The following is a 12,778-nucleotide window of genomic DNA, read 5'->3' as shown; positions in this document are numbered from 1 at the left end:
CGTCTCCTACCCCCCTCCCCCACACCGGGTCTTGTTCGTGTGTATCACTAAGTAATAATGACAACACGTCCCAACCTCTGTGTCTGTGGGTAGTTGCAGCGGTTAGCGCTGCGGACCCTGGCGACCCCAGTTCGATTCCCGCTCACGGCCAGCACCGCCGGTGGCGATTATCTCTGAACCGGTCCTGGGCATCCTCCAGGTCGACTCGGCCTCAAATGAGTATCTGGTGCGGTGTGTAGTAAACCTCGCCAGTGGGGGAGACAAAGGCGGCCGGGCGTGATGTTGGGGCACCCCATCGCCCCGTGTGCCACAGTGCCGGTAGCCTTCACAGGTGCTGCTCGCTAACAGCACTTGCCCCAACAGTCTGTTACAGGCTACACGGGGGATCTTTGTCTTTGTGTGGTACTGCATGTTCGTGTAGGTCTGTGTGCGTATGTTAGGGGTTGTCCATAAATGACGTCACGCACCTAGGGGGGGGGGGGTGGTCAGACATTTGTGACGATGTGTGACGAGGGGGGGGGGGAATGTGACGTCACATCAAAACGCGCAACTTTAAATAAATATAGACAACACGTTCTACTTAAATAAATAGACTTTTTAATAAATGTTTTCTCCTACAACATCAGAGTGCAGCGCCACATTAAATACGCACTACAATAACAATAGTTTAAAGCGATTTGAAGCATGTTTTGTATATATATTTTGGGGGGGGCAGAGCTTTGTGACGTCATATTTGATGGGGGTTTGACTTTTTTGTGACGAAGGGGGGGGTCAAAAATAGTCAAAAATCGCGTGACGTCATTTATGGACGGCCCCTTATGCGTGTATCTGCGTGCCCTTTGTGGGGTTTTTTTTCCCCCCCCTCATCTGGGTTCGTATGCGTGGAAGATGAAACGGGTGTCTGTGACCGCTATTTCCCCCCGCTCTGTGTTTTGGTGTGTTTGTTGTAAGTAAATGTTGCTCTGTACCCGGGCAAAAGTCTTGGCGTTGCATGAAAGCGACGGCTGCAGCACGTGGAGGAAGTCGAACATCAAACGTTCAACACGTGCCCCGACATACTTGTCGTCAACCCCCTTTGTCAGTGCCCTTACCTTATTCCAGACCCAATTCAGGCCTTATTGGTCACCCCGTTGCCCTTATAAATCTCAACGTTCATCCTACAAAGTCCCATCACAAGGGGAGATGCACAAACAAATTGACAGTCACCACTACTACACTCACCACTACTACACTCGCCACTATACTCACCACTACATACCTGTAAATCCCTTATCAGTGCCCCTACCTTGTTGCAGACCCAACTCAGACCTTATTGGTCACCCCGTTGCCCTTAATAACCTCAACGTTCATCCTACAAAGTCCTATCATAAGGGGAGATACACAATTTTTTTTACAAAAAAAGGTGTTTTGCCCGTATTGAAAAACTCAATTTCTTTGCTGTTAAAAGAATACGGGGTGAACCGTGTAGTTTCACAGGTATGCAATAATAATAAACACCGCTGTGTGGTCTTAGAAAGAAAGTAATGTACAATAGGTGACGTTTCGAGCAACGGTCCTTGGGAGCACATACATTGAGACGTCAGAGAGATGAGAAGAAGTGGATAATACGAGTTGGAGACTTCACGTGTTCACACCATGGATCCTGATGAGGATTACATTTTTGTTTTAATGTTTCCTGATGGGACAGCGCATCAATTGAATACTGCACCTCAGTAAACGTTGGACCAACGTTGATCCAACGATTCCAACCACATGCCCAACATCGCCCCAACGTTAGCATGTGGTTTTGGAACCGTTGGACCAGGGGTATTGATGATTTAACATATATATTTTCATTGTACAATATCAAAAAATGTTCACGTTACACCGTACTTATTACTCCGATGTATATTTGCTTAATTCATGCGTGTCATTTATTTGGTTGGCTTTTGTCGTTTTGGTGAGGCAGTGTCAACCATGGCAACATGAGACTCTCTTGGTCTTCTTTGATTTGTCACGTGGTTAAGCAGAATAAGCTTGACACTTAAAAATTTCATCTTGTCCACTGCTCGCTGACCAGCATGGTGCAGTATAGCCGAATCACCCCCTCCCCATAACCCACACGGCGTGTTGAAGTCTTCATCCTGCCGTGCATTAAGTTTGCTCGTTTTTTTCCGCTGCCTTGTCCACGCTTGGGAATTTGGTTCACTTGTGCAATTTGAAACGATTTACTTGATCTATTTTAGATATTTTTAGTGACTTGCTTACCACTTTCTATATTTTGTATTGGTGTAACTTTATGACTGGACATCTGTTAACAAAGAGCTTCATAGCTCATGGGATTCCTCCTGCAGCCTAAATAAAGATTATGATTCATGCTGCCTGGGGAAGCCGTTATGCAGCAGAACATGAAGTTAATGTATTGTTTTATCCGTAATAGAGGTTTTTTGGGTTAGATCGTGTAAATATATAAATGTGTCGTTAAACCGACACCACACCGACACAGCCAATTAGTAATGTTTGTCACGTAAACAAAACATGCCAATTCGTTACTAGTTCAGCACACCGGTGTGTTGGAGAGCAAACCCACGACAAAATGTACAATTCGAATACGACGTTTCGCCGGTAATTACAACCAGCATCATCAGGCAACGGCTAGTCCCAAACGCACCGGTGTGCTGTGCTAGTAACGAATTGGCACGTTTTGTTCACGTGACAAACCTTACTAATTGGCTGTGTCGGGTGGTGGCGGGTTTAACGACACATTCACGGGATCTCACCCCAAAAAAAACCCCCCTTGTGGATAATATTGGTGGCGAAAGTCTCCGTGTAAAATGTACATTGTTTTGTATTATAGGTAAAGACACTGTGCACTCCAGAGGAAAGAGGAGGGGACGGGGATATCGGATACAATGACCTTGCTGACGGTGCCCTTTTGCTGGACATCATGCGGAAAATGTAAGTCGCCTTCCATCATCATCACGTTTGTAAACACTGGCGGAGCCAGTGGGAGGTGGGGTGGCACGTGCCCCCCCAATGATCCGATCGAAATCCCTAATTTCGAAATCCCTCATTTCAATCGGATCATTGGGGTTTATTAGTAATAAATCGGCATTTTACGACCCCCACTGCCACTGTGTGTAGCATATTATTACGTGCCGGGGACTCTATGAGATGATAGGACAATAGTCCGAGTCCATAATTGGCAATAAGTAACGGCAAAGCGGTTATAAACGACTCACAGAATTGTGCGCAGATGCGTATACAGAGTCCACGACTTCCCTGAAGGCATCGGCACCTTCAGCGAGCGCGATGATGCCGATCACACAACGCGGTTCGCAATTCGACCCCTCGATCGATGGCTGCACCATCGCCGCACACGCGTCGGATAAAAATCAAGGGACAAGTCCTTGCTTGCTAACAAAATCCTGGCTTACTAACAACAATCCTGGCTTACTAACAACAATCCTGGCTTACTAACAACAATCCTGGCTTACTAACAACAATCCTGGCTCCGCCATTCTTTGTAAAGGTGCAACGTAGCTCCCATTCGCATCGACTCTCACGCTCGCGGCACGTGCGTTGTCGGGTCGTGCATGTCAGAATTGATGATTTTGGAGCCGCGTATATCCCGCACGCGCACGGGGTTCGCCTAACCCCCCTCCCCGCCATTCGCTGCAGTGTTAAAAATATGTTTGTCCTTTAATTGTGATGCCCCCCCCCTCCCTGCCAACATTTACAACGTTTTATTGAATGGCCAGGCGTGGGGGTGAATTGTTCCAATATCTGACCATCGTTATCCTAATCCTCTCCAGCTCTAGCTCTGTGTATTCATCAACAGTGAGATTGGTACTGCTTAAGGAAGCAACATCTGTAGTTGTCCTGATTCTTTTATACGGCCAATGAGAGTGTACTGCTCCATAACCCCACTCAATTCAAATGGTTCCATGGTTCACTGTTGTTGGTCACGCAAACAAAACATTTGAACCACTCAAGTGATATCACCTTGAGCGGTACCGACAGCTGAAATGTCTGCTCTGAGCTAGTGGACTATGAGCTCCTTCCCATGGGCACCAACCTCTCTGTGCCACTGCAACACTTGGTCGGCCTGTGCTCCGCTATCTTGAAGACGTGTCGCATCCACCGCAAGCTCCTGCCGATTATGTCTGCAATGTCGCCGTTTTGACGTATCCTATTCCTGTATTACAAGTTGATAACCCAACGGGCCATGAAATTCCTGGGATCCGTGCGTGTGCCAACAACACTCGTATGGCAGAAAATTAATTGCACGGTTGATTTTGTTGAATTCATAGCTCGCTGATCCAGATAATAACGCAGACAATGTTGCTCTTGCCCAAACAACACATTTCCTAATGCTCACGTTGACCTCTGTAACTCTTCTAGACTACTAAGTCAATCAAAAACTTGCCTTGCACTAAATACGACCTTTGACCTGCTCCTAGCGACACCTGCGTTATTCACATGACTCATTGGATAAATAAAGTCCCCCTTCAGCCTTCTGAATCTTTACTTGCCAGCAAAGATGCGTGGAACCCTTTCCCAACCACTGATGCCATCTTAACGAATGGAAAGTTCATCAGTATCCAGCCCCAGTGCCGAAAAACGTCAAAAGCTGCGAAGTGCCAGCTAAGGTCCGAGCGAACAAACTTGCGGTGTTTGGAAACAAATAAAAGTTCTGTGATTCCGCGTTGGCATTGGGTGCACAAACAACAAAAACCCTTCCGTTTCGGTCTGTGATTCCGCGTTGGCATTGGGTGCACAAGCACAAACAACAAAAACCCTTCCGTTTCGGGCAATGGGCTCGTCAATCTCTCTGCCATGATGAAGGGCCATTGCCAGAAACGTCACCCGTTATGTAATCGTTGCTCCATTTGTGGGGCAGTGTTATTGATGAATGTGCTGAGTTTTTGTATCGTTCAGAGGTGGTGGTGGGGAGGGGGGGCTGAGGATTCGGAGAACTGAGCCAGCACCGCTGAGATCCTGGGTTCGATTCTGTGCAGTCGTTAGTGACTACACTAATGAATGCACAAATCAAACCTTGAAATTAAAGTTGGGTTTCCACTTCAATTGGTTGTTTCACTGAAATTGCCTCAGTTCCAGCTGTAAGAATCTATAAATATCAGTTTGCACCAGCATGTGATGAACATTCTCTGTAACAAGGCGTGTGGGAAAGTGTCCCGTGTGTGTGTGGATTAAAACAAGGCCACTTAGTAGCAGTTCTGTGATATCCACGTCCACGGGCCGTTCTCTAACACACGTGACGACGCACTGCTCTGCCGGAATTTCTGAATGGACATTTTGTTCGTACGGCATGATGCCAGTAACACTCCCAACTGTATCTCAGTTGATTTCTGCCAATTCTGCTTTTAATTCAACGAGGTTTGGTTAGCCAGACAGTGTGTGTTGTACGTAGCGACGTTCAAATCCACACAATGTCCACTTCGTGCCCAGTGAGTCTTGGTTTCCCCTGTTCTCTCCATCCCTTGTGCATTGCACGCCAGCTTGCGGTGTGTGAAAATGTACACATGATACAAGCCCGAGTGATGTTTATGAGACTTTTTTTGACTCTCTCGTTCTGTGTCCCGTGCTATAATTTCGGCACCGCAGACTTGACCGTTTATAAAACTAGAAGGAATAGATATAGTTAAACCTGCTTGTGCCAGCTGTGCTTATATTCGTAGTGTGCTTGTATCAGAAGTTGCCCTTCACCTTGCTGCCACCAGTGTGTCATGTCAGCATGCGTTACCGTATATCAGAGCTGTCTTTATAAACGGCATCCGCTGTTATTTTATTTGAAGCGTTTTAACATTATACCTTTTTTATTGATTTGTATTAAAACAAAAAAAAATGCATTACTATCCCTTTTTCATTTAACACGTCCGCCGGGCAATTAAATCGGTTCCATTTCAGGTGCTAGGTGGATTGATACGTCACAATAGCTTGAGAGGTGGCAGCGATGGTAGCTCGCGGAGGCATTCATCCAGCAGTGGATTGAACATGGCTGATTATGAGCCGTTCGTTTTTAAGCCCTTGTTTTTACACGGTGGATTTTTTTTGCACAATTTGCTTTGCTGTCCCCCCCCGGGAACCCACCTCTCCCCCCTCCCCCCCTTGTAAAACCTCTCCCTAAAGAGCATTCCTGGCAAAGAGACAAAGATCCCCCGTATAGCCTGCAACAGACGTTTGTGGCAAATGCTGTTCGCAAGTAGCACCTAATGAAGGCCTGCATGGCACAACAACATGGCTGATGAGAAGTTGGCCAGCACCACGCCCCGATTGCCTTTGTCCCCCCAGTGCTGATGTGTGCACACTACACTACCAACTCTGTTAGGGCTGAGTCGACCTAGGGGAGTCCCAGGACCTATTCAATTGTTTACCACTGGCTTTGGTCGGGTGAGCAGGGTTTTCGAACTCGGGTCGCCAGGTTCGTAGCACGGTGCGCTAACCACTGTGCCACTGCTACCCTACGCACGTGCACACATGCCTGCCCCAACACCTACATCCCACATGCCTGCCCCAACACCTACATCCCACATGCCTGCCCCAACACCTACATCCCACACGCCCTGCCCCCACCTCTCAGCGTGGTCGGTGGGCAACACAATGAGTAGGAGTGGTAGCTTAAAAACGAGGCCTTTAGGTTTATGGGTCGCAAATGGCTTTTATGGCTCTCGGAAGGCTTTACGTTTCAAACTTGGAACCTAGGGTTTTACAGCCTGCACTATTATTCTGTTATGATGGGGGGGGGGGGGGGGGGTGGTTTCTCATCATGTACAGATTCGATCCTCATAATAAGTCTGCGTGCAGAATATCGACAAATTGTTACGTCATCTTCACATGCAAAGAAGTATGCTGGGATGGCTGTTTTGATGCTTGGCGATCCTGACACAGCGGTGCGTAACGGTTGGCACATTGGACTTGGCAATTCGGAGAGCGCCAGTTCAATTCCCATCTTCCGGCTCTCCCACCCTGCAGTATTAAAAGTGGACACTCCAATCACCCGGCAGGTCGCCTGTGGGGGGATAAAGTGTGGGAACCCCCACCTCTTCCAAGGCTATCCCTTTATTTTATTTTTTACTCGCTTTACTACCCGGCTTCGCCCGAGACTTGGATTCTTGCCTTGGATTAATACACGGCCTACGCGGAAGGTGGGGGGGGTGACGTCAGCAGGCACACTGCGTGACGCTGCCGCATGCGGGTGACATCACAGATGTGACGTCACCGCTCACTTTCCGTGCAAAATATATCCATTATTGCGCCCCCCCCACCCCCAAAAAACAAAAGTCTATTTTTATACGTTTTGCATTGTGTACAGTTTGGAAGCTACCCACATGTCAAATTTCAAGTTTGTTGCATGTCGGGAAGTATGCTAAACATTTCGAACAGACACACATTCACAAATTTCATTTTTATATATATAGATTTCAGACGTCTGTCCAGCATGGAAGAATCGACAAAATACAATCCAGCTGGGCTCTCTCCGAGCACCCATTTAGCAGAGGGAGGCCCTTCTACCAGCAGTGGCATGAGCAAGCAATTTCACAGCTGCACCTTTAACTTTAATTGCGTGTGTGTGTAGTATTATTCTCTTCTTTCATGTCTGCACACACCTTTCTGTTCCGACGACTTAGTTTCTCATCGTTTAATAACAACAGCAAGCGTTACATGTGCTGCGTGTGCCGTGTGCGTGTAGGTGCTCCCTAACAGCACTTGCCCCAACAGTCTGTTAAGGCGACACGGGGGAATCTTTGTCTTTGTGCTCCCGATTTCCAGCGAGCCCAGGAAGGTAGAGAGCAAGAGGCAACGAGTCGAGGGCAGCGGGCACAGCTGGAGCGAGAGGCTCGTGATTCTATCCTCCGTGCTGCAACACATCTGTGCATGTTACCAGGTGAGTGCTGCCCCCTTACATCTCGGTCATCTCAGTCAGTCGACCCCGTGGCACCTGCTGGGTCTGCCACGTGACCTCCTGCCAGCGGGCGGTTCGACACTTCACGTGGCCTCAAGGTGCACATGGCCTGGCACAAGCGTCGTGGTGACCTCACCGCCACTTAGTGGCGAATGGCGGTTGTTGCTGGCCCCTTACCTTGAGCACCACCCGCTCCTCCCTCCTCCTCCTCCTCCTCCCCGTGCACTCCAAGCCAGGCAAGTGTACCATTGGCAGCAGCCACAGATGCTCCCACGAGTGGAATAAATTGCAAGGTTGTGCCTGTTGTCATGGCGACAGCTGTGCGTGTTATCATCATCTTCATCGTCGTCGTCGGCAAGTTACCGTAGATAAATTAAGCGTCATATTTTCCACCCAATTTTTGTTGTGTGTGTGTGTGCCGTGTGCCGTGTGCTTGTCCTTTGTACAAAAAAAAACCCATAATCGACATTGTAAGCCCATGGTCGTTCCGCTGCTGGATGGAAGCTTCCCCAAGCCGGGACCACCTCTCGCAATCCTGCGATGTAACGATTCATGCAGCCCCTGCACCACACGAAGTGGTTTTCGTCCGTTCCATCTCCCCCCGGTGGACGTCCACCCCGGATGCGTTCCATTCCTTGGCCGCCCCGCTCCATTGTAATTCTCAGTGACGGCGTCCAAACTATTAACGTACTTACGTACTTGATTCGAAGCTTTCGTGACTGCAGGAATCCATACTCTGTCTGGTTCTTTCGGTCAAGTCACGTGGGTAGAAAATAAAATAAGAAAAGAAAAGCACGACGTTTCGGTCGCTTGTGTTGCGACCGAAACGTCGTGACTCTACCGAAAGAACCAGAGGGTATGTATGTACTTATGTACGTTGAACTTCTTTCGCGCCGTACGTAGCCAACCGTGCTGATTGGAGGTTGCGATGAAAGTTAAGTGGGCTTGGGCGCGATGCGTTGCCAGGAGGAGGGATGATGAACGATGGTCAGGGGCGACGCTGTTATTTACACGTTTGAACAAATCATTTGGTGATGATGCCGCTGCTGTGTTAGCAGTGGTGTACTCAAGCACAATTCACGATTTTTTTTTTAAAAACAACCACCAAATAAGCTGTCAACCCATACGGTTTGCTCGTATTCTTGGGCAGGGAAATTGAGTTTTCAGGTCCATAAGGCGTACGGTCAACATTTTTTGTCTATTTGTGTTTCTCCCTTGTGATGAGACTTTTCAGGATGAACGTTGAGATTTATAAGGGGCACGGGGTGACCAATAAGGTCTGAATTGGTCTGTTTTAAGGTAGGGCACTGATAAGGGGTTGACAGGTATATGGCTCTTTAACACTGCGCACCTAAAAGGAAATCTAACGGGCGATATTTTTCGCCAATGGCCCTTCTTCATGTATATAATTATTCACATATAATATGGTGCATTGTGTATGCAGGGTGATCCGATCATAGAAACCCCGCTAACCAAATCAGGAATAATAATCGAGAAATTTCTGCACGTCTCCCTCCCAGCAATCTCCATACCATTACACACATGGGGGTGGGGGGGGGCAGTAACCTACAGAACCCCCCCCCCCCCAGATGGTATTTGGCCTGCTCTTTCACAACCGGCGACCTAGAGAGCCGCCCCCTCTAGGGGGAGGGCATGTGGCCCACTTTTCAACACTGCGTGTGCTGAATTTGCATAAATAAATACGGTGGTGGTGGTGGTGGCGGTGGCGGGGGAGGAGAGTACTCGTGATGAGACTTTTCAACAGAGCCGGGTCAATCCATGCGCATTCCCGGAACGGCCCGAATTACAATGAACTAATTCCGCAGCTGTGCCGTCCGTTAAAATACCTCCGCGTATCTGGGGCGGTGGGGGGGGGTGCCGTAATTTTTGGAGGAGAGCCGGCTGCCATCGTGTTTGAGCCACCTGTCGAAGCATAGAGTACCCTTAATCCCCGTGGCCACCAGCCGCTCCTCCCCACCCCCCACCGCTCCATCGCCCCCCCCCTACCCAGCTCCATCTCTGCTCTGCGCCCATAAATAGAACGTTCTGGGGGGGGTCCTCTATGGTTTCCACCGAGTTGTTTGAGCCGCACGCACACGCACCGGTGTTGATCGTGGCTGTGAGTGGCGAGCCTCGGTGAGTGCCGGGAGTAAAGTTCGCTGGAGTGTCGCGGAACGCGCGTGCGTGCGTGTGTGTGCGCATGTGTGCGTGTGTGTGCTTGTGCGCGCCCTCCTTTGTTGCCAAGGCAATGCTGATAGCTCTCTGCCTTTAACTACCGCCGCCGAAGTTGCTCAAGCGAGTTTTTTTTTCCCTCTTCCAACAGGGTTAAGACTAGGGTACTGTACCATAATATTCGGTCTAGATTTGAAGTTTTCGTTGACTGCAAGGATCCATATACTCTTTGGTTCTTTCGGTAAAGTCACGTAGGTGAAAACAAAAAAATAGTAATAAAATAAGAATAATTTTGTTGTTGTTTTCATTTTTTTTTATTTTATAAAAATTTGTATTTATTTTTTACCTACGTGACTTTACCTGAAAGAACCAAAGATTATGTTCGGTCTGTTTGTGTGTGTGTGTGTCTATGTGCTCACGGTAGTGTAGCGGCTAGCGCCCCGCGCTGCGATCCTGGCGACCCGGGTTCGATTCCCGCTCAACGCTGACCTGGTCCTGGGCCTCCCCTAGGTCGACTCAGCCTCAAATGAGTACCTGTTGCGATGTGGAAACATCGTCACTGGGGAGACAAAGGCGGCTGGGCGTGGTGCTGGCCACCCACCCCCTTCATGTGTCGTGCCGGCCTTCATAGGTGCTGCTCGATAACAGCACTTGCCCCAACAGTATGTGAAGACCATATGGGGGATCTTTGTATTTGTCATTACGAGTAAGATCAAAACCTGACACGGTGACCCACAATGATCCACAGTGGCCAACATTAGGCCACTTCGACCCATATTAGCTTGCTCTGACACAGCAATTCAACATTAGGCCAATGACCAACATTAGGGCACAGTGACCCACGTTCGGTCACAGTGACCTACAATAGGTCACAGACCCACAGGCCCCATTAGGCCACAGTGACCCACGTTAGGCCACGTTAAACCACAGTGACCCACGTTAAACCACAGTGACCCACGTTAGGCCACGTTACACCACAGTGACTCACAGGCCCCATTAGGCCACAGTAATCCACGTTAGGCCACGTTAAACCACAGTGACTCACAGGCCCCATTAGGCCACAGTGATTTACGTTAGGCCACGTTAAACCACAGTGACCCACGTTAGGCCACGTTACACCACAGTGACTCACAGGCCCCATTAGGCCACAGTGACCCACGTTAGGCCACGTTAAACCACAGTGACTCACAGGCCCCATTAGGCCACAGTGATCCACGTTAGGCCACGTTAAACCACAATGACCCACGTTAGGCCACGTTAAACCACAGTGAATCACAGGCCCCATTAGGCTACAGTGATCCACGTTAGGCCACGTTAAACCACAGTGACTCGCAGGCCCCATTAAGCCACAGTGACCCACGTTAGGCCACGTTAAACCACAGTGACCCACGTTAGGCCACGTTAAACCACAGTGACTCACAGCCCCCATTAGGCCACAGTGACCCACGTTAGGCCCCATTAGGCCACAGTGACCCACGTTAGGCCATATTGACCTACATTAGGCCATATTAGGCCGCAGTAACCTACATAAGCCAAAGCGACCCATATTAGGCTACATTAGGCCACAGTGACCCATATTAGGCCACAGTGACCCATATTAGGCCACAGTTAGACCACACATTAGACTCATCCTCAAATGAGTACGTGGTACAGTGTCTAAGCATCGCCACTGGGGAGACAAAGGCGGCTAGGCGTGGTGCTGGCCACCCACCCCCTCGTGTGCCATGCCAGCCATCGTAAGTGCTACTCGCTAACATCACTTACCCCAACAGTCTGTTAAGGCTATACGGGGGGGTCTTTGTCTTTGTGCTGGCTAACTGCGCTTGTTCAAACAGCCTGAAAAGGCTGTGCCAGTACTGGGCATCTCCGTATGTGTTTATGGTATAGAAGGGCTATTTCACACAAGGGCCTCCTCGAGGGAGTCTTGGAGAGCCCCTCTAGAGCATATTTGGCTTCTCCTACTATCCTGGCTAAACAGTTTTAGTCGTGGTTGGGAGTATCCACACTTTACCCCACTGCACGTGACCTTCCGATTAACTGTGGTGTGCACACATTGGTGGTGCCCACACGGACGGATGTGATCAGTGGGGGTTGGGGGGAAGAATTTAATGAAAACTGTCATCGTTATTTCAGCTGCCGTTCTGGGAAATCAAATCGAACGGGGGCAGCCTCTGGGTTACAAGTCCAGTGGGCCAACCACTGCCCCACGGCGGGATCCTGCATCCACACCACCGTATTTAACAGCGCCACGGTGGCTAGGAGATGTTAACTACCTCGCCTGGTATACAGGAGGTCGTGGGTTCGATCCTGACACTGACGCCTGCTGCTGTATATTTGAAGTTTGCATGTTCTCCGCGTGGTCGCGTGGATTTTTCTCCCGGGTCCTCCGGTTTCCCCCTCCATATTTAGAAACGTGCGTTTAGAGTATTTGGCTGCTTTAAATTTCCATGATAAGTGAGGCACTTTTTTGAGCTATCATTTGTGACCAGGTCGCTTCTGAAAAAGAGCTACATAGCTCTGTGGGCCTTACCTAGTAAAATATAAATAGTTTAGTTTTACAGGGCAATGCGTGCGTGTTACACACAGCGATGAATTGGGCAATTTTGTCATGCATCGCACTCACCTGCCATGCGTGAACATTTATATATATGTGTGGTAAAAGCCTCAGTGTTGCTTGTGGTATTTTTTTGCGATTTTGTG

The 12,778-nt window shown here is 49.0% G+C and overlaps 1 protein-coding gene across 2 annotated transcripts in view; it reads left to right on the top strand.

Moving 5' to 3' along the window:
* Positions 1–12,778, top strand: part of LOC116953879 (uncharacterized) — a 68,984-nt gene that overhangs the window by 1,574 nt on the left and 54,632 nt on the right. For both annotated transcript variants that reach the window (XM_076051976.1, XM_032974166.2), the window contains exons 2-3: positions 2,837–2,937; positions 7,774–7,888. In XM_076051976.1, the coding sequence (XP_075908091.1) occupies positions 2,837–2,937; positions 7,774–7,888 (216 nt within the window). The remainder of the gene's footprint in view (positions 1–2,836; positions 2,938–7,773; positions 7,889–12,778) is intronic.

Source organism: Petromyzon marinus, chromosome 53 (genome assembly GCF_048934315.1).
Source record: "Petromyzon marinus isolate PM22_M1 ecotype Great Lakes invasive population chromosome 53, UKy_Petmar_22M1.pri1.0, whole genome shotgun sequence".
Taxonomy (NCBI): domain Eukaryota; kingdom Metazoa; phylum Chordata; class Hyperoartia; order Petromyzontiformes; family Petromyzontidae; genus Petromyzon; species Petromyzon marinus.
Note: the sequence above shows the minus strand (reverse complement) of the source record. Positions and strands in the feature narration are given on the sequence as shown.